The following is a 27,566-nucleotide window of genomic DNA, read 5'->3' on the forward strand; positions in this document are numbered from 1 at the left end:
TATCACGTAGTATTTTCACATTCTCTTCAATTTCACTTCATTAAAACTCTTCCTCAACAAAGCATATCCTAAGAAAAAAAATATATATCTTTCTTAACGAGTTTTATAATATGTAGTTTTGTGAATTTTGAGAGGTACACAATTATTGTTTTTCCTTTTCATTTTTATTATAATTCAATCTATATTTACTAATCTTATGATTATGGTTTATGGTTTTCTTATTAAGTTAAATTTATATATATTTGAGAGGTACAAAAGTCTTGAATTTAATTTTTAATGATATCTTTTGTTTTATGGTTGCTAACAGTTATTTTGTCATATTTAATTTCTATTAATATTATTTGTTCTTGCAATGTAGTCTAGTTTTATTATATACTTATCTTTTATTTCTATGAATATTATGGACTTAAAACTGTATAAAGGAATAAGAGAAACTCAAGGGGGGAAAAAGATCTTAAGATGATCAATTGGTCATTTAGTTTTATTAGTATTTTGGGTACTAAAAAGAATTACATTTATTAAAAATGTCTAACAAATATTTTTGCACTATTATAGGTACTTCCAAATTAATTGAAAAACTGTTTTTTGAAAATTAATGCATGATATATATGAGAGAGAAAATTTATAGATATCTAATTTTTAGTTATAGCTAGATAAAAAAATAAAAAATAAAAAAAAAAGAAAAAGAAGAAGGTGATATTAGTAGTCGATGTGAGCTTAAAAGATAACTAGTAAAATCTAATATGACAATTTTGTCTCCTCCAAAGTAAAATTTTTAGATCCACCCCTGAATACAATGTCAAATAAATAACGAAAATTGTATGCTTGTGAGATTATGATGATCATTTGAAGGTATAAAAATAGTTTTTTCTTGCAATTTTGATGATATTATTTTCATCAATATGATACATATTTAAGACATCATTAGCTAAATAGTTAAAAATGTACATATAGATAATAGCACATAAACATAGAAGTAAAGAACTTCTTAACCTATTACACAATATATATTCTTAACTATATTTAACCTTAAAAAATTCTATTTTTTTATTCTATTTTGTAAATCGATTTCATGTATTTTTATCAACTATATTTAATTGGTGAAATATTATTGAAAATAATTATAAATTACTCTCAAAAACCAAATATTTTTGAACTTTCAACAAATATCAGAAATTATTATCCCCTTTCTCCTTCTCAACAATCGCCCTTTTTTTTTTTCTTTTTTTTTTTTTTAAGAAGGATTTCCCTTAAAAATAAAGTTCATTATAGCCATCATCCGTGAAATTCAAATTATGTAGTTAAAAATCAACCAAATATTAGCAAAAAGAAAACAAAATAAAAAATCATATATTTCAGTGACCACCCTCATTCTCTAATATCACAGTTTACAACATCATTAACAACAAGAGATCCCTCTACGTAGCGACAATATATATACTCAAAAGATAATATTTGGCTCCTATTATAGGTTTACATTTGCAAAGAACCATAAATGGGAAAGTATATATTTTTATATTCCTTTGTGTTTTAGCAAGCAAGCAAGTAAATAAAATGCTATTGAAACATAAATAAACTAATAAAAAACACCATTAACATTGCACACACCCAACACATATTATTACATAACCACAAAACCTTTTTAACCTCTATGTTTTCTCACAACCGAACAAAACTTTACCAAAATTTCATTAGTCAAGTGGAAGTGACACTTCAGAATATGTCTTGTTCTCTTGTTCACTGCTACGTCAATTTTATTGCGTACTAAAATATTCTCACACAAATTCTTAATATCTTTAAAATACCCCTATTTCAGTTAAATAATTTTAAATTAAAAAATACAAACTTGTTAAAAAAGTAATTAAATGTTCCTAAGTTTTAGGCACATTACCTTACCTCTTTCTTTAAAAAAAAAAAAAAAAAACAGTTATTTATATATCACTTTTAAATATTATAACATTAAACCAAATAAATACATAAATAAAAAAGAGTATAATTGCAAAGTACGTGTGATGAGTTTATTTTATTTATAAAGTTAAACACTTAAACTTAAAAAGCTTTTGTGCTGTTAGTTTGTAACCTATTGCTACTGCTAATTAAGAAAGTGGATGCTGTAATTGCTCCCCCCCACCACCCCCAACACGCGCACGCGCACGCACGCACGCACACACACACACAATGCTAAAGCTTAGAGAAGATTGAATTAATTTCAATTGGAGTCTAATTTTATACCAAACATCCAATGTAAATATTTTAATTTTTGTGTCAATGAGTTATTTGGTTTAAAAGCCAACAAGATAATTTATATAGCTTTGTTCCATCCACAATCCTTAAAAACCTCAAAATTCTCTCTCATAGACCTTGTGATCTTAAGGGTTTTTGTTTTTGTTTTTGTTTTTGTATTTTTTCTTAATGCTAATTTTTCTATTCTTTTTCCTGGTAATCTTAAGGGGGGTTTTCCCCTTTTTTCATGCTTATCTTTGGAGGTTGTCCATCTCACATCAAACAAAAATGACTAATTTTTCTATTCTTTTTTTTTTTAGATACTTTTGCATTAAATTCAATTCATTGTTTTTGTCCTACTTTGAGGCTCTCTTTCACGTCTCTCCATAACAAATCAATGTCTCACCTTTGTATTTAAAATCTATTGAATTATATATATATATATATATATATATATATATCCAATTGGTCTCTCTCAACTTACGTAGAAGTCGCCCAATTACAAGCAGAATCAAAAATTGCCTTTGAAGTGAGTTTTTTCTTTTATTTTTTCCTCTGATCTATGGTATTGGAATTGTTTAGTTGGATTTTTTTTTTAATGTATGAATGAGTTTGTTGTGGTGGTGTGGTCTTAATTCTTTTATTCATTTTTGTGTTGACTTATAAAGCTATGGTTTTGTATATATGGGTTTCATTTTTGTGGTGTTTTAAGTTTGGGTTTTAATTTAGCTTTGTGTACGAGAGTTTGTATGAGTTATGACCCTAATAAGTCACATAATTAGTCCACATATGAGGTAGATTGAACTCGCCTTCACAATATATATTGGCTTTGAGAGCAAATTCGGCTGTAATCCTTTAACTGACTTTTTCAAGTCTGCATATTCTCAGTTTTCACTAGAAAATTTGCCTTTTTTCTTCTCATTAATCCCTTAATTTTTTTACTTGAATCTGTACATTTCTTTTTAATATCTTGATTTGTAGATTCTTGAAGGAAAAAAGAGGAAAAACAATAAGTCTAAAAGACAATTTAATGTTTGAAGGGCAATAATACGTAATACATATGCATTTTGTATCTAATCTTTCAGGCGCTTTGAATATTGTATGCATATAGTGAGTCTCTCTGACATTATAGTGTTAAAAGCAACGTTTTTAAACCACGGTTATAACCCAAAAACCTCCGGTATAGACCCAAATGGCTATCCCGACGCTTTTTTTTTTTTTTGGGCGCTTTGTAGTGCTCCCAACAAGTGTGACAATACAGCTGACCTACACCGACGATTTTAAAACTCCGTATAGGTCCCAGAGTTTTGTAACCCTTTACCGATGCTTTTTGAAACTGTTGGAATAACCTATATTGGCTGTTTTGTTAACCTGCACTTTTTAGAAATTGAAAACCGTCACAGTAGGTTGAATCTATACTAGCGGTTTTAAACCGTCACTATAGACATTTTTATATTTTCTAATATAACCTTTATCGACGGTTTTTTAACCATATACCAGTGTTTTTTCGAAACTTAAAATTGACGTAGCAGTGAACAAGAGAACAAGACATATTCTGAAGTGTCACTTCCACTTGACTAATGAAATTTTGGTAAAGTTTTGTTCGGTTGTGAGAAAACATAGAGGTTAAAAAGGTTTTGTGGTTATGTAATAATATGTGTTGGGTGTGTGCAATGTTAATGGTGTTTTTTATTAGTTTATTTATGTTTCAATAGCATTTTATTTACTTGCTTGCTTGCTAAAACACAAAGGAATATAAAAATATATACTTTCCCATTTATGGTTCTTTGCAAATGTAAACCTATCTTAGGAGCCAAATATTATCTTTTGAGTATATATATTGTCGCTACTTAGAGGGATCTCTTGTTGTTAATGATGTTGTAAACTGTGATATTAGAGAATGAGGGTGGTCACTGAAATATATGATTTTTTTATTTTGTTTTCTTTTTGCTAATATTTGGTTGATTTTTAACTACATAATTTGAATTTCACGGATGATGGCTATAATGAACTTTATTTTTAAGGGAAATCCTTCTTAAAAAAAAAATAGAAAAAAAAAGGGCGATTGTTGAGAAGGAGAAAGGGGATAATAATTTGTGATATTTGTTGAAAGTTCAAAAATATTTGGTTTTTGAGAGTAATTTATAATTATTTTCAATAATATTTCACCAATTAAATATAGTTGATAAAAATACATGAAATCGATTTACAAAATATAAAAAAATAGAATTTTTTAAGGTTAAATATAGTTAAGAATATATATTGTGTAATAGGTTAAGAAGTTCTTTACTTCTATGTTTATGTGCTATTTTCTATATGTACATTTTTAACTAATTAGCTAATCATGTCTTAAATATGTATCATATTGATGAAAATAATATCATCAAAATTGCAAGAAAAAACTATTTTTATACCTTCAAATGATCATCATAATCTCACAAGCATACAATTTTCGTTATTTATTTGACATTGTATTCAGGGGTGGACCTAAAAATTTTACTTTGGAGGAGACAAAATTGTCATATTAGATTTACTAGTTATCTTTTAAGCTCACATCGACTACTAATATCACCTTTTTTTTTTTTTTTTTTTTATCTAGCTATAACTAAAAATTAGATATCTATAAATTTTCTCTCTCATATATATCATGCATTAATTTTCAAAAAACAGTTTTTCAATTAATTTGGAAGTACCTATAATAGTGCAAAAATATTTGTTAGACATTTTTAATAAATGTAATTCTTTTTAGTACCCAAAATACTAATAAAACTAAATGACCAATTGATCATCTTAAGNAATTAAGAAAGTGGATGCTGTAATTGCTCCCCCCCACCACCCCCCCAACACGCGCACGCGCACGCACGCACGCACACACACACACAATGCTAAAGCTTAGAGAAGATTGAATTAATTTCAATTGGAGTCTAATTTTATACCAAACATCCAATGTAAATATTTTAATTTTTGTGTCAATGAGTTATTTGGTTTAAAAGCCAACAAGATAATTTATATAGCTTTGTTCCATCCACAATCCTTAAAAACCTCAAAATTCTCTCTCATAGACCTTGTGATCTTAAGGGTTTTTGTTTTTGTTTTTGTTTTTGTATTTTTTCTTAATGCTAATTTTTCTATTCTTTTTCCTGGTAATCTTAAGGGGGGTTTTCCCCCTTTTTTTCATGCTTATCTTTGGAGGTTGTCCATCTCACATCAAACAAAAATGACTAATTTTTCTATTCTTTTTTTTTTTCTTAGATACTTTTGCATTAAATTCAATTCATTGTTTTTGTCCTACTTTGAGGCTCTCTTTCACGTCTCTCCATAACAAATCAATGTCTCACCTTTGTATTTAAAATCTATTGAATTTATATATATATATATATATATATTTCCAATTGGTCTCTCTCAACTTACGTAGAAGTCGCCCAATTACAAGCAGAATCAAAAATTGCCTTTGAAGTGAGTTTTTTCTTTTATTTTTTCCTCTGATCTATGGTATTGGAATTGTTTAGTTGGATTTTTTTTTTAATGTATGAATGAGTTTGTTGTGGTGGTGTGGTCTTAATTCTTTTATTCATTTTTGTGTTGACTTATAAAGCTATGGTTTTGTATATATGGGTTTCATTTTTGTGGTGTTTTAAGTTTGGGTTTTAATTTAGCTTTGTGTACGAGAGTTTGTATGAGTTATGACCCTAATAAGTCACATAATTAGTCCACATATGAGGTAGATTGAACCGCCTTCACAATATATATTGGCTTTGAGAGCAAATTCGGCTGTAATCCTTTAACTGACTTTTTCAAGTCTGCATATTCTCAGTTTTCACTAGAAAATTTGCCTTTTTTCTTCTCATTAATCCCTTAATTTTTTTACTTGAATCTGTACATTTCTTTTTAATATCTTGATTTGTAGATTCTTGAAGGAAAAAAGAGGAAAAACAATAAGTCTAAAAGACAATTTAATGTTTGAAGGGCAATAATACGTAATACATATGCATTTTGTATCTAATCTTTCAGGCGCTTTGAATATTGTATGCATATAGTGAGTCTCTCTGACATTATAGTGTAAAAGTTGAGAGAGACCAATTGGAAATATATATATATATATATATATAAATTCAATAGATTTTAAATACAAAGGTGAGACATTGATTTGTTATGGAGAGACGTGAAAGAGAGCCTCAAAGTAGGACAAAAACAATGAATTGAATTTAATGCAAAAGTATCTAAGAAAAAAAAAAAGAATAGAAAAATTAGTCATTTTTGTTTGATGTGAGATGGACAACCTCCAAAGATAAGCATGAAAAAAAGGGGGAAAACCCCCCTTAAGATTACCAGGAAAAAGAATAGAAAAATTAGCATTAAGAAAAAATACAAAAACAAAAACAAAAACAAAAACCCTTAAGATCACAAGGTCTATGAGAGAGAATTTTGAGGTTTTTAAGGATTGTGGATGGAACAAAGCTATATAAATTATCTTGTTGGCTTTTAAACCAAATAACTCATTGACACAAAAATTAAAATATTTACATTGGATGTTTGGTATAAAATTAGACTCCAATTGAAATTAATTCAATCTTCTCTAAGCTTTAGCATTGTGTGTGTGTGTGCGTGCGTGCGTGCGCGTGCGCGTGTTGGGGGGGTGGTGGGGGGGAGCAATTACAGCATCCACTTTCTTAATTAGCAGTAGCAATAGGTTACAAACTAACAGCACAAAAGCTTTTTAAGTTTAAGTGTTTAACTTTATAAATAAAATAAACTCATCACACGTACTTTGCAATTATACTCTTTTTTATTTATGTATTTATTTGGTTTAATGTTATAATATTTAAAAGTGATATATAAATAACTGTTTTTTTTTTTTTTTTTTAAAGAAAGAGGTAAGGTAATGTGCCTAAAACTTAGGAACATTTAATTACTTTTTTAACAAGTTTGTATTTTTTAATTTAAAATTATTTAACTGAAATAGGGGTATTTTAAAGATATTAAGAATTTGTGTGAGAATATTTTAGTACGCAAAATGTTGAAACTCAAATAAAGAATCCTATTATTAGTGGTATAGATAAAAATAAAATAAAAATAAAAATAAAAAATCAACGTTTGAAGCATTAACACACTAGAGGGATTGAGATCTAGGTATTGCACTCGGTGCAATTGCTATGAACGACTAAAATTTAAAGTTGCAAAAAACAACTTTAAGTCTCAACCATTGAATAAAAAAAATGAGAGAAAGTAAAATTAATAAAAAAAATTGTTATGAGATGGGAGGGGGTTAATTGCATAGTGCAATTATATATTGCAATTGCACCAGATCTCAGTCCAGAAACCACCATGTTGAGAAGATGCCAGAATCTGGAATAAGACACCGGAGCCGCCATTCATGAGATGTTAGAAATTAGAAAAGATACAAAGAACTAGGACACTATTACTGAAAATGTTCAATTAGTAAAATTACATTTACATGAGGCAAGGTGAACTGTTAAAATTTGTGTTGATCCAATTAAAGAAAAAAAAAAGGTAAAACTGATTGAACATTTATTTAACTCTAATTTTGCATCATATGTAAGAAATTTTCAATTCTATGCATTTGGATTTTAATTAGTAGAACTGAACATGTGACATCAACTGTTGGTGGGGGACTTATCAGGAATCATCATGGTGCTTGGGTTAAAGGGTTCATTAGATCCATTGGCCGAGCTAATAGTATGGAGGCCGAACTTGGGGCAGTTAGAGATGGTTTAGCTCTGTGCACAGACCTTGGGCTGCTTGATATTGAACTAGATGTTGATTCTAAAGCTGTTGTTTATTTACTTTCTAACAATGATAGCTCCACAGCTGATTTTGCCCCTATTCTTAATGATTGCAGACAATTCATGTCTCTAATCCCAGCTCTGAAGATCAGCCATTGCTTATAGAAGCTAGCTCTTGTGCCGATGGGCTAGCTAAGGCAGGTTCTAGAGGTGGGCAAGATTTTGTTATACTGGAAACTCCACCTGTAGAGATTATCCAGCTTTTGTTTATAGACTCTTCAAGGTCTGTTTGTACTAGACTTTGTTCTAACCCAGCTGCTCTTACTGCTGGGTAGTTGTTGTTTATAAAATTCCCTGTTAACCAAAAAAAAAAAAAAAAAAAAACATCAACTGGTCAACATTAGAGTCCGTCAATTATTATTATTATTCAAAGTAGCTTTCCCAGACAACAAGTGACAATGGCTCCCTTGTTTGAAACTTTCAAGTTTAAACAAAGCAATTATCAAATCACTAAAAGCTTGATTTTTTTTTTTTTTCCTTCTTTTCTGTCAGAACTTTAAGGGAAAAATGTTTTGCATTGCTAGATTACTGTTTGTTCTTGGGCTCTTGGGCCAGGACCTCCAACCCATGAAGCCTGAACTCCAAATCATGGACCACATTCATCCATTGCAAGGATTTTGAGAAAGTCTAGCATGCCTTCCGTAGGAATTTGGTACCTAATGGAAATATGTATGTACGCAGCAAAAAAATAATGGATTTATTTCATTCGTAATTAATAACATGTGCTATGTAAGTTTCAGAATATAAGAACAAGAGAGTGTACCTTGATTGGGTGAAATTTAAAACCAAAGATTAGAAGAACTTGTGAATATTTTTTATCTTCACTCCAATTCCACTTGATGCCCAAGAAGTATTGTCTCTCAATCAATTATTGTGAGAGACCACGCCCCCGGCCCGTTTTAATGAAATGTTGGGCCAAACCCACGTGAATGGGTGGAGTCGTGTTATTGCCTCTCAAAATGGAGGTTCGACTAGTTATATTTTCCCCTTTAGATTAAGGGTTTTACAATGGAGTCGCCACTTATTTAATTGTTGGAAAAAATAAGAAAACCATAGTTGAAAAATTCCTCATTTTATTAATTTGAAATTTGAATTTACATTGATCATAGGAAAATTACATGGCTTTGGTCCTAGATACAATCTAAGATAAAGTACATGGCTTTGTTTCCTATTCCATATCACTAGTTTTAATCTTAAATCCACATCAAAAATATGAAAAACATGTTTGTTTAATAATTCTTTCAAATCCTTGAATCTAGATTATCACCATCCACACACATTCACTAGAATTTATTTTTCAATTCAAATGAAATGCTTAATAAATTGAATTAGGGTTTATCACATGCACACACATTAAATTCAACATGTAAATTGATTGACATATTGGATGATATGATATGATTGTTGGCCACCATAGTCTAGAAGACCGGTTTCACCGGGCAAGGTGGGTGCCTAACACCTTCCCACTTTGTAACATAGCCTCCGAACTTAGATCAAGGGTTAGTAGATCAAATGCTTATCCTTGTAATTTTCAATTTCTAGATTGTAACNTTTGAGAACAATGATGTGTCATAATTTTAATGGTTAGGACTACATTTTATGGTGAGGTTGCATACACCTAATTAATTATATAGTTAAACATTAATTATTCAATGAGTAATTTGTGTAATTATCTTTTAATTAGAGTAAATTGGGAACCAATTAATTCTGAAATGAGAGTGATTGGAGCCATTTAATGTTAATTGGGAGCTAATTTGGGACCTATTAATGTTAATTGTGCTGAAACCATTTTCTAATAAATGACCTCTGCTCACTATTTTATCAATATCTCTCAGAATATTTTGAATCTGTGAATGAGGTTAATTTTTCCAGAAACTAGACATCCGGGGCTTCAATTTGAGCATAAGAACGAGACAATTCCGATCAGAATTGGGTCAGATATGATTTTTCGAAGTTAGCTCTACAAGCTGTTACAGCAGCTACGGAAAAACCGAATTTTGGCTTGCTCCCCACTCCCACCAATCTCTCCATTTAATGCACCAGATTTTCCCCAAGGCTAAAATGAGGTCTAGGTTCATAATCCTTGTCAACCCTCATTAAATGGCATTCCATTCATATTCTCTCCACTACCACTATATAAACCCTCCCCTCCTTCATTCCAAGACACGAAAAAACCCCCCCCTCTTCTCCTCTCTTGAGTTCTAGTGAAGTTGAGTAGTCTTGTCATATCTTGGTCTTCCTGAGACTCAAGTAGGTATGAGTGAGACTCAGTCTTCCTCTCCTAACTCTTCTTTTCTTTCAAATTATGACACATCATTGTTCTCAAATTGATTACACCCATAACCAATTGAAATCAATTGTTCATAATCACATATAGTCGGACTCAATTTGTGATAGTACATCTTAGCCATTAAAACTTGATTTGATGATAACTTTCAATCTAATGGTCCGATTAGGGCTTATGACCAGTCGATTTGATCATTACAATATCAAGATCATTTTGGTGAAATGAGTCCAATAATCTAATGGCTAGAATCAAGATGCATATTTTAAAAGTGAAAGTACCATTTTACCCTCCATGCGAGGTTAAATGCGGGTTGCAAAATGGGGTGTCAACAATTATATGTGTATGTTCTAGAGAGAATGAAAAAGAATCTAACACTCACATATATTCCATTTTATGTTCTTACAAAAAATTTATATGTTTCTCTCCTTACAACTGATTATTTAATTGAGCTAGCATTTTAGACTTTTCCAATTGGGCTTTAGTATGTGGTTTGGAATGGGATCAAAAAAGAACAAATAAGACATTAGCTCCAATGGGCTTTGAACTTTTCTGTCAACTCTTGACAAATCCTAAGTTACCATTAATTATATTTAATACCACTATATAAATATAATTGAACTCTAGGCCTTATTAATAAATTATGTCCCAAGACTTTATTATACATGCAACTCCTTCATAAAATATTCATAGTAATACAAAGTCGTGAATGTAGACTGTCACTTTATAAATTACTACATCTTAATCCTTGAGTACTTGATTTAATCATTTTAAGTTATTCATCATATATTTATGAAATCTAATTTCATAAATATACACTTTAGTAATTTCTTACTAAAGTGGTTAGGCCTAATTTCCTGAATAACTGAACCTATTAAACTTATCTCAAATGAATATTTTATATATCCATTAAGAGACTGTGAATTTCATCTTGAGAATATATGTTCCATCAACATTAAATGTGGCTGCCCACCATACTGAGATTTTGACCGTTACCTTAGATCTCACTTCTAATATATCAAAGCAACCTACGCTTTATGATCAGGTCCATTATTCTCTCAGGATTAAGAGTTCATGTAAATAGAAGTTGTGAGAATAATAAATCTCATAACAGTCCAGTTCAATATGTTTTAACTCTTAAAACATATTAACTCATCAACTAAAAGTCTTCACTTCCATGATCGAGACAAATTATCTTAGTTGATATGTTATAGTTTTCGCAAATGAAATGCTCAATTTCATTATCGACTATGAACTAAAATTCTGAGTTTACAAAAAACTTGTGACTTATATTTTCTGTGACTAAATCACATAAATCACATACTATGCATCTCACGAACTATATGATAATATACGAATATTCATGTTACCATTATTTCAAATAATAAAAAAATAAATTTATTAATTACAATATTAAGTCATACATAATGTCATACATAGCATCATACAATAGGATTTAAGGGCACTAATCCTAACAGTACCAACACTTGATGTTAATGGATCACCTTTTTTTTTTAGGTTTTTTTTTTAAATTTTTTTTTGAATATTAAGAATTTTAACACACACGAAAAAATGAGAGAAGGTTTTAAAAAAACTGACAATTTTGTGTATTAAAAAGAACTTAACTCTTGAATACACAACACATGCTTTAAACCTCTTTAACTCACACTCATTGATAGCGGTACTAATGGAAACACACTCCAATTTCAACTGTGTAACAAATGTCATTCTTAACTGGATGCTGTGTTTTTAAACTTGTTTAACATCAGCTTATAAGCTTTTAACTTTGATGAATAGTTTTTTTAAGCCCTTTTTTTTCCCCACATTTTTTTTTTCCTAGATAAGTTATTTCCAAACAGACACCAATGGAAATGCATTTGTCATTCTTATCCGAATGCTGTATTTTTAAACTTGTTTGACATTAGCTTATAAGTTTTTAACTTTAATGTACAGTTTTTTAAAACCTTTTTTTTCCCACATTTTTTTTTCTAGCACACTTTTAGCAAAAACTAGATAACTTATTCCCAAACAGACACCAATGGAAATGTGTTAGTCACTCTGATACAAAAATTTGTCTATGGGTAAGTAAATAAAAGAAAGAATAGCAAAAATCATGGAAAGATGCATCATTAAACCCACATATATGAGCCATGAACAAACAAGTGGCTGTTACAATTGGAAATTATATATAATTTTGAACAAAACTTAAGTATAATTCCTTAGGTATTGTACATTATGTTTCTTAATTAAATTCAAACACATAGTTGCTAACTAATTGGAGAATCTAATATACTGCACCTATTTTAAATGTACTTAAGTTTTACACTACAACTTTAAATTTGCAGGATGTGAAGAAATCTTTTTTTTTTTTTTTTTTGATAAGTAAGAAGAGAATATTATTAATAAAAGAATATCAAGAAAAACAAAAAAAGTTCACGATAGTGAACAAAGGAAAGAAAAGGAACAAAAAGACAAAAGCAGCCCCTAATCTATTCTAATAGATGAAAGAAAATCCATAAGGGTAGAACAGTCCAAGAAACCCTAACATCGAGACCAATCAAAGAGGGTCCGCTGGCAAAACTCTAATAACTGAACCACAGTTTTCTCCTCATCCTCAAAAGACCACCGATTCCTTTCAGTCCAAATAGTCCACATTAAACAGCCTAGAACTAAATCCCAAATATCAAAACTATGCTTCCCAAGCCAATGATACCAACAAAATAATAAGTCCACAACTGAACTTGGCATGACCCAATTGATCCCAAACAACCAAAGCATATACATCCATAAAGAATGAGCTATCGGAAGTAATAGGTGATTCACAGATTCTGCATTACAACAACACATATAACAACGATTCGCCAAAGGACGACTACGAAGTATAAGATTATTCAAGGTTAGAATATGACCATAAGCTATTGTCCACATAAAAAAAGCCACCATTTTAGGAACCTTAACTTTCCAAATGCCCTTCCAAGGGAAGGTGGAAAGGGCTGCATTTCGAATCTTATGATAAAAAGACCGAGTATCAAACTTCCCAATTCCATTAAGATCCCAACAAAACCTGTCACACCTTCCACCTCGAGGAATTCAGGTTTGGATGAAATGAAGTAGGGAGTAGGAAGCCGCCAACTCCCAGTCATTGAATTTCCTATGAAATCTTAAACTCCACACTCTGTCATTATTACCCACTAGAGGGCTTAACACATTAGAAATACAAGCCTCCTTATTAGCTGAACACAAAAATAACTTAGGATAAAGAATTTTAAGAGGAACATCCCTAGTCCACTTATCATGCCAAAAACAAATTCAAGAACTATCCCCCACCACAAAAGAGAAATGCTTAGCAAAAGTTTCCCACCCTTCACTAATACTCCGCCATAACCCACAACCATGAGCCTTACTACAAGTTCTAGTGCACCAACCCCCTTTTCCCTTCCCATATTTCATGGCAATGACCCTTCGCCACAAATGAGTGGTTTCATGGCCATACCTCCAAAGCCATTTCCCTAATAGGGCCTGATTAAAAGACACCAACTTCCGAATTCCCAAACCACCCAACTCACGTGGTAAGCAAACCTTTTCTCAAGCCACCAAAGGATATTTGAAACACTCAATTGATGAACCCCACAAGAAATTCCTCTAAATGCGTTCCAATTTAGTTGCCACAGTTTTGGGGATAATAAAAAGGGAAAGGTAATAAGTCGGAAGGCTTGAAAGGGTACTTTTCAGCAAGGTGAGTCTACCACCCTTCGACAAATAAAGATGCTTCCAACTTGAAAGCTTCTTTTCCATCTTCTCAAGGATCGGATTCCAAATAGAGGTTATTTTATACAAAGTTCCCAATGGCATGCCCAAGTAAATCATAGGCAAACTGTCTACCCTGCATTGAAGAATATTAGCCAAAGACTGAATGTTACGCACCTCCCTAATAGGGACAATTTCACTTTTCCCCACATTCACCTTCAAACCAATAAAAGCTTGAAAACAAGTCAAAACCAAACTAATAGAAAGAATCCGCTCTCTAGAGGCATCATAGAAAAGAATGGTATCATAAGCAAATAAAAGGTAAGAAACACGGATACCAGTAGAATTAATAAAATCCACATGAAAACCCTGAATGAAACCACCTTCCTCAGTTTCTTCAGGATACGACTTAAAACCTCCATGATCAAAAGAAAGAGAAGGGGAGACAAAGGATCACCTAGTCTGAGACCTCTAGAGCTATCAAAAAAACCAGCAAGAGATCCATTAACCAGAACTGAGAATCGAATGGTAGAGACACAAGTCTTTAGCCATCTCCTCCATCTATCCCCAAAACCCATCCTCTCCAACAGATAAAACAAAGTGTCCCAATTCACATGATCATATGCTTTCTCAATGTCTAACTTACACATATGGGTGGCAAAATTAGACACAATCCGCGAACCCGATACAACACAACACGAAATTGACAGGTTACGGGTTGGGGCTTAATGAGTTCGTGTCATATTCGAGTTGACACGACGGACCTGTTTGATAAACGGGTTGGGTTAGGGTTCAACATATGGAACCCGTTTGACCCGTCTAACCCGTTTAATTAAATAAAAATTTACCAATATACACTTCAAACCTTAGGTATATAAACTTATTAGTTGTTGTGATTTATTTTCTTTGACATATTGTGATTGATTATTTATGATATTAAGATATACTTTAGTTTTGAATGATTATTTGTGATGCAGTTACTTATTAGTTTTGAATTTTATATTTAAAATATTTATTTGCTTGTTTTTTCATAAATGTTTTTCTTCATTTTGATAAAATCAGATAAACAGGTCGACATGACTGACCCATTTAATAAATGAATCGTGTTAGGGTTGAGGAATCTTGACCCGTTTAATAAACATGTCGGGTTAGTGTTGACCCATATAGTTGAATACTCATGAGTTGACACGACACGAACCCAACACGCGAACATGATTTGACACCCCTACTTACACACCACCCCTGGAGTACGACACTTCAGTCTACTGTCTAAACATTCATTAGCAATAAGCATTAAATCCAAAATCTGTCTACCACCAACAAAAGAATTCTGTGACTCCGAAATAAGTTTATCCAGCACCCGCCTCAATTTATTAGCAAAAATCTTAGACAAAAACTTATACACACTGCCCACTAAGCTGATAGACCTAAAATCGTTTATATTCAATGCATTATTTTTCTTGGGAATCAGAGATAGAAAAGAAGCATTCAGAGACTGTTCAAACTCTAAGCTCTTATTGAAATGATCAAAAAAGGCCATGACATCAATTTCCACTACACATCTGCATTTTTTGAAAAAATGCCATAGCAAAACCGTCAGGACCTGGGGCTTTAATTCAAGCCGCTCATCCTCCTCAATTTTAGCAAACTCTAATCCATCCATAGAAGGACGCCAAGTATCTGACTTAGTGTACAAACTCTAATAAAAATGGACCACCTTAAACCGTACCTCTTCCTCACCCTCATAGAGGACACCATCCACCTCTATACTCCGAATATGATTAGTTCTTTTATGGGAGTTTGCAACCCGATGAAAAAAACGAGTATTATTGTCCCCCTCCTTCACAAATAAAATCTGGGACTTTTCTCTCCAAGAAATCTCCTCCAAAGAGGCAAGATGTGCAATCTCACCTTTAATCTAATTATGACGAGTTAGATCCTCCTCAGAAAGACCTAACAAGTCCTCCCTAGCATCCAAACCCAACAATTTAGATAAAAGACATTTCTTCCTAAAGGCCAAATCCCCAAATTCCTCGTTATTCCACTTTTTCAAGTCTTCTTTAAGAGACTTTAATTTATAAGTCAAAATAAAGCTAGGAGAACTCGAAAAGCAATACCCATTCCACCATTGTTGAACCCTCTCTACAAAACCCTCTTCTTTCAACCACATATTCTCAAACTTAAAGGCACTCCGACCTTTATTAACACTACTAGCTACCACCAAAAGAGGGCAATGATTAGAAACTACATGAGGGAGTACCCTTTGAGACACATTTCCAAAGTGATCTACCAAATCCACCGATGCCAAGGTTCTATCAATTCTTGACATACAAACTATCCACAAATCTCTAAATCAAGTAAACGAAGCCCCTTCAAGAGGTAAGTCCACAAGGTAATTAGCCTCAATGAAATCTAAAAAAGCAAACATAGCAGGACTAAAAGCCTCACAGCCAAATCTTTCACTCGGATATCAAATGGTATTGAAATCTCCAAAAACACACCATGCCATATTCCACTTGGAGTGTATCCTTGTAAGCTCTTCCCACAGAGCACCCCACTGATTATCCTCATTAGGCCCATACACTCTTAAACAAGCCCAAACAAAATCATCTACAACCCCCTTCAGTAAAACATTAACAGAAAATAGACCAACAGCATAATCAACTTTTTCAAAAACTCTCTTGTCCCAAACCAGTAACACCCCCCCTGCAATATTGATTGCATCTAGAACCACCCAATCTAGAAACGAACTACCCCAAAGGCTTCGAACGACAGAAGAGTTTAAAGAAGACAGCTTAGTTTCTTGAAAGCAAACTATATCACACTTCCACTCCTTGAGAAGATTTTTACATACCTCTCGCTTTTGAGGATTATTTAATCCCCTAACATTCCAAGATAGTAGCCGTAAACTCATTTAAAACTGGTAATCGCCCCCATACTTACTAAGAAGTCTCTGTTGCTCCCCTTAGATGCTAACCCATCATAATTAATAGAAAAAAATCAAACATTTGAGTTCTCTAAGCCCTTTGTGCTTTGAGTTCACAATTCCTTTAGAAGTCTCAACACTAACAACATCAACACAGTCTTGTTCAAGAAGACGAAATAGAGCCAAAAATTGATCCCCGTGCTTAACAATAAGAAAACCCACAATTCTACAGAAAATTTTCATTAGGCTACAAACCCATTTTTCGAATTTTTCACCGCCAGCCCCTGAACCTCTCCCTTATCACCTTCCTGGATCACCTCCAACTCCTTTTGTTCATTGGGATCCCATTTAGATAAAGGTGAGCATTCCAAAAATCCACTCTCATCCTCTCCACGAAAAAAGCCCATAAGATTAACATCATTGTGCTTCCACTGAAGCAGAACATGATCAAGTCCTTCATGTAACAGCTCAACCCCATCCAAGTGGCTCAGCGACACTAGTTCAGCAATAGGATTGCTCCATTTTTCTCCATTCTCACCTAAAACCACCGTGGAGTTATCTCTCTCTCCAAAACAGAGACCCTTCTCGCTACCTCGACTCAACAGAGGAGAAAAAAAGTTTTAAGCAGCACCCTGATGCCGATGATTAGAAGAAACATCAATCCTAGGACCCATCGGCCTCACCGTTGTCCCTACCCTCAAAACACCAACTATCGAAGTATGGGTCTCATCCCATTTCCTCTGATTGGTCACCTCCTCGCCAAAAAACCCAAGCTTGTAACCCTCCATCGCACTCGCTGGCACCGCTGTTGTCACCGACGACCCGAAAACTCGCCCTTTTAAAGAGTTAGTTTGACCAAAGTACCCTCACTTAGCTATGGTACTGTAGCCACGGGATGGGCTTTGACAAGCCCACCAGTTTGTTTAGTAACTTCCAACCCACCACTTAAAACCTTAGGCCATCTGAAATCCTTTGCACCCAAACAAGTCACAATACGTCTCTCGCCCTCAGGCTTGCACACTCTCAAAGCCAAACTAGCAGGAGTCAACTTAAAATTATGTCCACGTGGGTCTGCCATTTATGATTGAAACATTTTCTACAGGAACTCCAAGAATCCCGTTCTGCCCCAAATTTGTTCCAAAATTTTCAAAATTCCTGATCTTTTACTGATTACCATAAACAGAAAAAAGTTTCCCACTCCAGTCACCACTAGCAAACTGACTGCCTCCACTACCACCATTTTTGAAGGATACTTCAGCCATAGAAACCGATTTAGCACCAGTGAAAAAATTCCTCATCTCTCTTTGAAACAAAGACCAACTTGCACGATTGTAGCTTGCTGGTATCATAATAGAGCCTCTCCTAGACCCTCCAAAATATACCGCAATAACTACAAAAAGACCAGCTTTGTTAGATCTCCCACAGAACTCTATCAACTTTCCATATTCCCTAAATCTCTTACAATGTAAAGCTCGACCAGGCACCTAGTCTCGTATATCGACGAGACAAGAAAGGATCCACTCCATACCCCTATGTCCAACCCAAATAGCTCTTAGCATCTCGACATGACTCATGTATAGCATACGAATCAGACCACCCCCCGTCAAAAGAGAAAGAAAAAAGTTTGGCATGAAACGACCTCTTAATGCCCTTGTGGTTCGACGATAGAGGTAAAGGAGGGATATTTTGTGAAGTTTCTATAGTGAGGATATCTAGTGTGGCTAAAGGTGCAGGTACAGGTGCAAGATTAGGCAGTTTTGGCAAAACATGGTTAGATCCTTGAAGTGGTGGGGATGGGGAAGGCAATGATGGAAGAGAGGGATAAGGATATGGGAAGATCCCAAACTGTGGAGGGAAGCAGCGGGGGAGGGGGGGGGGGAGGAATATGGAAGGGCGGCAAAAAAGGAAAAAAGAAAGTGATGGTTGTGGGAGGGGGTGAAGGTGAGGTGCATAGGATGAGGGAGGGGTGGGGGAGGGGTTAGGGAAGAGTAGGCATCCTAATCTATTGTGTTCAAAGCTACAGGTCTTATTTAGTTGATTTATCAGGGCTTCTCAGTTCTCACTCTTCCTTTCTCAAAATATTGAAAATTTTAAGTTCATGCTTCCCCTCAAATAAGAGGCTAGTGCAAACAAAAAATGCATCTGCAAATTCAATATTCAAATTCACAACATCCAACATGAAATAATGCAACCATGCATCAAGAGCAAATCACAAGTATCTTGATCTGGAGTTACAGACACAACCCATGATGTTGATTAAAGCCCTTCAAAGAATCTTAAATGATCTCCAAATGTTTCTCCATGCCGGATTTTGGTCACCGATCCGTCTTCTTCAACCTAAAAATGATAAACAAAGCATTTTAAGAGAAAAAAAAAAAAGGAGAGGAGAGGAGGCAATGGATACAATCATACAATGACTTATAACTATTCCATAATATATGAGATATTCTGAATTAAAGATGCAGAAATTTCTGTGATTAAGATTGATAACATAGGAGCTCACTGAGGCATAAGATTCAAATTTGTGGGAGTTACTAAAAGCAATGGAAGCCAACTCTAGTGTTAATTGTGTAATGCGATGGAAATATAAGATGGAGCAGTCAAATTTTTTAGTATCATTTGTGCAGCTTCTTGAGAGAGAGAAAAAAAAGGTGGGGTTGGGGGGGGGGGGGGAATACAATTTCTCATAACTAATCCATAAATGTCCGAGATAGTTTGAAACATGTTGGTAAAAACTGACAAGGTCTTCAGAATTAAAGTAGAAATTTCCAAGCAAAATAAGATTGATAATACAGGAGCTTGTTGAGGCATAAGTTTTAAATTTGTCAGAGGACTCAGAGCTACTGAAAGCAGTAGAAACCACCACTAAATTTAATTGTGTAATTAGATGGAAATATAAAATGGAAAATTCAAAGTTTCTGGTATCATTTGTACAGCATAGATGTGTCGTATAAAATATAGACAATGTGAAGTCAGTGACACACCCAGTACTCTGGCGGCCGCATCTTAAGATTATAAGTTGATGCCATGCTCATGCAGTAAGCACCGGCATCATGAACAACCAGACCAGTTCCCTGCAAAGTGAAATTCTAGATCAGAGAATTTAAAAAGAGAATAGTCATCTTTTATTGGGTTTCACACCTTGGAATACACTAGTGAGGATGAGTGAGTTGATTAAATTTGAGGGAACCAAAAAATGGTAGAAGAAGATCTAAAATAACATTTAGATGAAAAAATAAAAAAGGATGTGTCAATGAAGGAGGTGACAAGTTGATGCACACAGTAGAAAATAGGAAATAAAAGAGTAACAAAAGGAACAACAGAACAAACCCTAGGCTTCACCACCTAAGGGCGTTTGGCAGCACCACCAAACAAAAGGAAACAAGGGAGGAGACATTCTCAACTCCTTATAATTAATCTTATTCAAATTCATTTGTCTTTCACCATTACAAGAGTACAAGTTAAATAGGGTTTAGAGGATTACACCAACATGGAAAACATCTAATTTGAATCGCTTAAAACCCTCAACATTAATAACAAAATTCAAATTCAAAAACAATATCAATTGCAAATAAAAACATAAAATCTTGGCTCCCTGCATCACAAATTTTATGATTTTGGATATGATAAAATGGTGGAAAAGAATACGAGTAACCAACACTAATTAGTCTATTAAGGATCCATAGCCAATCAACCAGTCCATTGGGAACTTAGCCTCGATGGTTGTTGTTGTCATTTCACTCATTAGAACATGCATAAAAGCCACCACCAACCCCCCATCCCCAAAAAAAAGAAAAGGATATGAAGAAAATTATAGCTGTAACTATCCAACAGGAAGCCTACACAATACCTTGGCTGGAGTTGGAAGTTCTCTATCCTTTCCCAGGAAATCTGCTGACTCACAGACAGGGCCCACCACATCAAAGGTTGAGGTCTCTGCATCAGGTGGTGCAGGAGAAACCAGCTCTATGTGCTGCAACCAGGTACCGACAAGTCAATTGTGATGAAAAGCCACAACAATGTAATGTGTGAACAGCCATGGTGATTAGAGAAATATTTATCATTAAGTCCAAAATGAGCAAAAATACAAGAGCATTTGTTATGTAGGTAGCATTGATGAGCACCAGCAATTTAGATTTTTTACCAGATTGGTACTACACTGTTATATAGGTATGATATGAGGGCAAACGGCCACTAACTATTACAATATTTGACTAACAAGTAACAACAGAATGTTGAAGATTGTTTTTCAAGTACTAGATTGAAAGCATTTGATAATATGCTTTAAAAAGCTAATTAGATGTCCATTATCTTCAATTCACATAAATATAATTATCTACTACAGAAGTAAGCAGTTAGCTATAGTCAAATTCTTACTTGATAAGCATCATAAAGACTAGGACGGATAAGTTCAGCCATGCTTCCATCAATCACCACAAAGTTTTTTGTTCCATTAGTTTTGACCCCAGTAACGCGATTAACCAGGCAACAAGTATTTGCAATCAATGATCTTCCAGGTTCAATGATGAGTTTAAGATTTCGTGAAAGGACCAGCTCTCGAACCTGCAGGAACCACCAAGGTTAAAAGGATTCAGGGAGCCTTCATATTGATCAAAGTAAGAACATTGCTAATTCTCTAAATAACTATATCCCCCACTGGGAAGTGAAGCCTTTTATTACCTTTTGTCATCCATTTTAATCCTACGCTAATACTGTAAATTAGTCAAAAAATTTATTTACAATGAAACCTTACAAATTTCTCAAATATGTTAATGATATTATAATTCGCAAAAAATAAACCCAAACTATACAAAAAGAGAATTTCTTGGAGAGGGTTGGGGGATGTTGCTTTAAATATCATAAAAAGTATCAGAAGACTAGGTGAGTTATGTATCCTTTTAGGCTTGGAGTATATATTAGATTGACATTGGCAATGAATCCTTACTGCATTCTATTAGATACTTATGGCCCCTAGATCTGAGTAAAAACCAGAGCCACTACAATATGTGGTAAAAAAAAAAAAAAAAACATGGATATGTGCTTATATATGCAATCATTTGTACTGTGGTGCATTATAAAAGTGCACAAATTTTTTTTTTTCATATATCTATAGAATAATATCATAGGTTGGCCATTAAAAATAAGTTAAAACATTTAGCCTTCTCGAATGCAAAGCACTTAACTCCGTGTTTTGCAAATTCTTTGTCAGCCTATTTTACCTAACAAAGAGCCTGTTTCACTTACAGCCACATTTTGGGGCACAAAATCTGTGGTCACAAATAAAGCGGAAGTTTCTTTTGATGGGTAATATACAAGTCACAATGCATAGAGGATTGTGTTATTGACCATATCCTTCATCCTTTGTTTCTGGGGAGAGGAGAAGTCAATTGGTACAAGGACCATTGTGTCAAGGTTAATTCATTTCTGACTAAGATTGGGCTTCCATATAAACCAAGAAATTGAAGTGAGGCACAGTAGATCATGAAGACCATGGTAAAATGAAAACCATTTTCCTTCAAAACCTCATGTGCTCTACATTTTTTTTGGAAATTTAATAACCTATTTTGCACTTATCATTCTAAGATCAGGTTTGAGGACAAAAATTAGCAGCCCACACTAGACACAAGTGCATGGTGCGAGCAATGCTACCCGTGTATCAAGAACTCCCTCTTTCTTCAAGTGAATTATTAGACATGCAGGCATGAATTTCATACTTAATAAAGGCCAGAAAACAAGACTTAGAGATATGATCCTCACAGTATCAATTAGATCTCTGGGTGTGGGAAGGATAGCACCAGCGTGATAATAATCTATCCCAAGTCCACCTCCAATATTTAAGTAATCAACTTCAAAACCTTGAGCTCGGATTTCGTCAATGTAGTTGACCATAAGAACCGCAGCATCCCTGAATATGTCCACCTGTAAATAGAAAAAAGCAGAGCATTAAACTTTATATTAACAAAAAAATTAAAAATTAAAAAAAATATAAATTTCACTTTTTCATAAAGTCACAGAAAATAACTAAATGCATACCATTGCAATTTGACAGAACAATAAAAATAAAATAAAATAAAATAACTAATTCAAACAGAGAATGAAAACAAGATCAACATCAGCATAAACGGCAAGATAACAAGACAACAAATAAAGGGGAGAAGAATATTTCTACAGCTACAGCCAATGGCTTGCAAAGCAGCATCAAACAACTAGCTGCGCAAATAACAATTTTTTTAAAATCTTGAGTTTACTTTTCGCCATGTGAACAGTGATATGTAATAGCTATCATACACTGAAAAAATGTAATAACTATTGTACTATGGCCATACATGTCCCAGACTCATCTTCTACAGGTTCAAAATTGTAATTACATGAAATAAATGAAAGGATACGAACACAAAGTTGTTGAAATACCTTGGTGATGGTGGACCCAAGATGGCAATGAGCTCCCACCAGCTTCAGCTCATTAGGATGCGCCTTTACAGCATCCAAGAACCATTGCAACTTCTCATTTCTAATACCAAATTTGGAGTTCTTGTTCCCAGTGGCAACATAAGGATGGACCTAAGAAAAGAAAAAGATACATTAGTAAGATAAAGCTTTAGCTTAGACCAACCTAACAATACAGATGAATAAGGTGGTAAGGCCAAGCTGATAGTGTAGAAATGGGGGTGCCTTGGTGCTAAGGTAATTCAGAGTATGTGATGCAATGTGGCAGTAGAGATAGACATAACAATAGAGGTGGTGTAATAACAGTAGTGCCGAAAAAGTGGTAATGGCGATTAGAGAGCGTAGTTGACAATAGTTTGGTCAAGGTTTCCCACCCCAAACCTGTCAAAGGTGTAATGCATGAGAAGACCACAAACCAAAACCAATTGTACAATTTTATTTCCTTTGGATATGGGGCGTCACACAAGGTCCCAGAAATATTGATTAAGTTCCATTTAGATTAACATAATAGCCAAAAAAGATTGAATAAATTATGTTTTCATGTCTTCTAATAAGTCTATTGCTTATCAGTTTCAATTCAAACAGAAAAAATAAAATAAAAATCAATGATGTTTGCTTTTGAAGACATATAATTACTGGGGAAACAAGAGTGAATTTTGAAAACAAGAGCAATCCTACGGTATACATGATTTCAACTTTGAAACTAATGAACAGTTGAATAATTCAAATTACATGCATCAAGTACCCTCCTATTAGAGATTGTTATCTCAAGAAAAACGGTTGAATAAGGGCTGATGCATATTTTTTAAAAACTTCAAATTTTCTCAAGTTACAAAACTCCATTTGTCATCAAGAATGATCTCAGTCAATTGGCAAAAAATTTTAAGCAGTCAATTTAAATTCTGTAAAAACTGTTGTCTTAACTACCAAATTACAGGCTCTACACACTATACAATCCATAACAACAAGTATTACAGTCTGGTCATTACATACTTGAGGGTCCACGTCTGGGTTGATCCGAAGTAAAACATTAACCTTCTTGCCAGCTATTCTTGCAGCTGCTACAATATTCTCTAAGTCAAATTCACTATCAACATTAACAAAGACACCTGCTTCAGCGGCTAAAACCAAATCCTCCAAAAGTTTTCCATTCCCATTAAAAATACACCTGTTCATTCAAACACCAAAAACCAAAAAATAAGACTACAGAAACGATGACACAAGAACAACACCAAATCACACTGAAACTAACACCATTACTAGTCAAATACTAATAGTATCAACAACATTCAAATATTAATAACTGTAACACTGCCTAAGGTATAATGCATTTCATTTTATACTATAAAAATGTGGTACAACATAAAGGAAAGGAAAACAAAGCAGAGCCAGAAGCATAATCAGAAATAAACACAAGTGGGTGTAGATGACTTTACTTAGTGGGATCAAAACCAGCATGGAGTGCCAGCCGCAGCTCATTTCCACTGACAAGCACAGCACCACAACCAAGCTGTCTCAAATGTTCCAAAATCTTCAAGTTATTGTTGGCCTTAATAGCATACCCAATAATAGAGCTCAGACCCTCCAAAGCCTGGTTATAAGCCTCAAAGTTTCTAGTTATCTGTGGCTTACTGTAGAGATAGAATGGCCTCTTCTCAACAGAGTCCATGACTTCCTGGACCTTAAGGCCCTCACAGTAAAGAAACCCATCTGAGGATTTGGTGAAACAATGCTGAAATGAGGTGTTTTGGTTTAGGGTTTTTGCAGGGTTTGGGGAGAGGATGGCTTTAAGAGAAAGAGACAGCTTTTGGGTGGTTTTGAGAGATAAAGTTGGGATTTTGAAAAATGGGTTTTGGTTGAGAGAGTGATTTAATGTTTTGGTAAAGGTTGGGGAGTAGCAGAGGAAGTGTGTACCTGTAGCCGCCATTGACGAAGAAAGATCGCCTGAGAACTGTTTGATAATTGGTCTCTAAAGAAGAACTAGGGTCTTTTATAAAATAAAAGAAAGGTACAGAGTTTTAAAAAGGACAGGGATTTTAAAGTGACATGTGTCCAGAGCACATGACCAGACCAGCTGTGAGTGCAATTTCTCCGTTAACGTTTCTCTGTCGAACTGGCTTCTTGGATTGTCGTCAATGGAGTTTTTGTGTGTTGATGGTTGCTGAGTGGTTGGATCTAGTGCGTTGCTTTATCGACACCAATGGGTTTTGTGGGATTTTTTTATAAAATAACTACAAAACTCAAACAATATTATTAATTAGGCAACGTTTCAAACAAATTACATTTCTAACAATTCGACTTTAGAGGAGTCGATTTTACTGTTCATATCGCCTATTTTTGTGCCACGTAAATCAAGAAATCGAGTCTGTTATTGTCATTTTGTATACATAGAAATCGACTTCAGTGAAGTCGTCTACAACACAAAGAAAACGACTCCAGTGGAGTCGTTTTCTTTGTGTTGTAGACGACTTCGCTGAAGTCGATTTCCCCATAAACCCACGAGCTCGAACACTTAAGCTTCAGTTGCTTCAGTTGTCACAGAAGAACCCAGCAAGCGCCGACGAGCAACGACGAGCAACACCGACGAGCGCCGACGAACCCAAGCGCCGAAGAGCGCCGACGAACCCAGGCGCCGACGAGCGCCGACGAACCCAGGCGCTGAAGAGCGCCGACGAACCCAGGCGCGACGAACCCAGAAGAACCCAGCAAACGAACCGACGAGCGCCGACGAGCAAGCAGACGAGCAACACGGACGAGCAAGCAGGCGCCGACGAGCGCCGACGAACCCAGGCGCTGATTTCACCAAACCCCAACGAACCCAGCGCCGATTTTGACCAAACTCCGGCGAAAGCTTCAGGTGATCGGATCTACTAACACCATTACTAGTCAAATACTAATAGTATCAACAACATTCAAATATTAATAACTGTAACACTGCCTAAGGTATAATGCATTTCATTTTATACTATAAAAATGTGGTACAACATAAAGGAAAGGAAAACAAAGCAGAGCCAGAAGCATAATCAGAAATAAACACAAGTGGGTGTAGATGACTTTACTTAGTGGGATCAAAACCAGCATGGAGTGCCAGCCGCAGCTCATTTCCACTGACAAGCACAGCACCACAACCAAGCTGTCTCAAATGTTCCAAAATCTTCAAGTTATTGTTGGCCTTAATAGCATACCCAATAATAGAGCTCAGACCCTCCAAAGCCTGGTTATAAGCCTCAAAGTTTCTAGTTATCTGTGGCTTACTGTAGAGATAGAATGGCCTCTTCTCAACAGAGTCCATGACTTCCTGGACCTTAAGGCCCTCACAGTAAAGAAACCCATCTGAGGATTTGGTGAAACAATGCTGAAATGAGGTGTTTTGGTTTAGGGTTTTTGCAGGGTTTGGGGAGAGGATGGCTTTAAGAGAAAGAGACAGCTTTTGGGTGGTTTTGAGAGATAAAGTTGGGATTTTGAAAAATGGGTTTTGGTTGAGAGAGTGATTTAATGTTTTGGTAAAGGTTGGGGAGTAGCAGAGGAAGTGTGTACCTGTAGCCGCCATTGACGAAGAAAGATCGCCTGAGAACTGTTTGATAATTGGTCTCTAAAGAAGAACTAGGGTCTTTTATAAAATAAAAGAAAGGTACAGAGTTTTAAAAAGGACAGGGATTTTAAAGTGACATGTGTCCAGAGCACATGACCAGACCAGCTGTGAGTGCAATTTCTCCGTTAACGTTTCTCTGTCGAACTGGCTTCTTGGATTGTCGTCAATGGAGTTTTTGTGTGTTGATGGTTGCTGAGTGGTTGGATCTAGTGCGTTGCTTTATCGACACCAATGGGTTTTGTGGGATTTTTTTATAAAATAACTACAAAACTCAAACAATATTATTAATTAGGCAACGTTTCAAACAAATTACATTTCTAACAATTCGACTTTAGAGGAGTCGATTTTACTGTTCATATCGCCTATTTTTGTGCCACGTAAATCAAGAAATCGAGTCTGTTATTGTCATTTTGTATACATAGAAATCGACTTCAGTGAAGTCGTCTACAACACAAAGAAAACGACTCCAGTGGAGTCGTTTTCTTTGTGTTGTAGACGACTTCGCTGAAGTCGATTTCCCCATAAACCCACGAGCTCGAACAC

The 27,566-nt window shown here is 34.5% G+C and overlaps 2 protein-coding genes across 4 annotated transcripts; both read right to left on the reverse strand.

Moving 5' to 3' along the window:
* Positions 1–13,953: 13,953 nt before the first annotated feature.
* On the reverse strand, positions 13,954–14,708 carry LOC136070423 (uncharacterized). The gene is made up of 2 exons (XM_065780363.1): positions 14,397–14,708; positions 13,954–14,274 (listed from the first exon to the last, which is right to left on the reverse strand). The coding sequence occupies exons 1-2, from the start codon at positions 14,706–14,708 to the stop codon at positions 13,954–13,956; spliced, it is 633 nt and encodes a 210-aa protein (XP_065636435.1).
* Positions 14,709–19,053: 4,345 nt separating this feature from the next.
* LOC112038483 (diaminopimelate decarboxylase 2, chloroplastic) lies at positions 19,054–27,246 on the reverse strand. 3 transcript variants are annotated; one of them, XM_065780334.1, is made up of 8 exons: positions 26,491–27,246; positions 24,425–24,599; positions 23,396–23,545; positions 22,742–22,903; positions 21,362–21,547; positions 20,835–20,957; positions 19,969–20,058; positions 19,054–19,321 (listed from the first exon to the last, which is right to left on the reverse strand). In XM_065780334.1, exons 1-8 carry the CDS (start codon positions 26,979–26,981, stop codon positions 19,241–19,243), a joined length of 1,458 nt encoding a protein of 485 aa, XP_065636406.1. In that variant the 5' UTR covers positions 26,982–27,246; the 3' UTR covers positions 19,054–19,240. The 3 variants fall into 3 exon arrangements, with proteins under 3 accessions (XP_065636406.1, XP_065636404.1, XP_065636405.1); XM_065780332.1 differs by lacking the exon at positions 26,491–27,246 and adding an exon at positions 24,868–25,623; XM_065780333.1 differs by lacking the exons at positions 19,969–20,058; positions 26,491–27,246 and adding an exon at positions 24,868–25,624.
* Positions 27,247–27,566: the final 320 nt, after the last annotated feature.

This window comes from Quercus suber, unplaced genomic scaffold (assembly GCF_002906115.3).
Source record: "Quercus suber isolate HL8 unplaced genomic scaffold, Cork oak 2.0 scaffold_233, whole genome shotgun sequence".
NCBI classification, from domain to species: Eukaryota; Viridiplantae; Streptophyta; class Magnoliopsida; order Fagales; family Fagaceae; genus Quercus; species Quercus suber.

Excerpts from the sequence above, each read along its gene's own strand:
- LOC112038483 (XM_065780334.1), bottom strand. The coding sequence starts at position 26,981 with ATGGCGGCTACAGGTACACACTTCCTCTGCTACTCCCCAACCTTTACC. Across the intron at positions 23,546-24,424 it reads ACCCAGACGTGGACCCTCAA|GTCCATCCTTATGTTGCCAC; the intron begins GTATGTAATGAC and ends TTCTTTTCTTAG. Across the intron at positions 20,059-20,834 it reads AACTTCCAACTCCAGCCAAG|GGAACTGGTCTGGTTGTTCA; the intron begins GTATTGTGTAGG and ends TTCACTTTGCAG.
- LOC136070423 (XM_065780363.1), bottom strand. The coding sequence starts at position 14,708 with ATGTGTAAGTTAGACATTGAGAAAGCATATGATCATGTGAATTGGGAC. Across the intron at positions 14,275-14,396 it reads GGATTTTATTAATTCTACTG|GTGAATGTGGGGAAAAGTGA; the intron begins GTATCCGTGTTT and ends ATTGGTTTGAAG.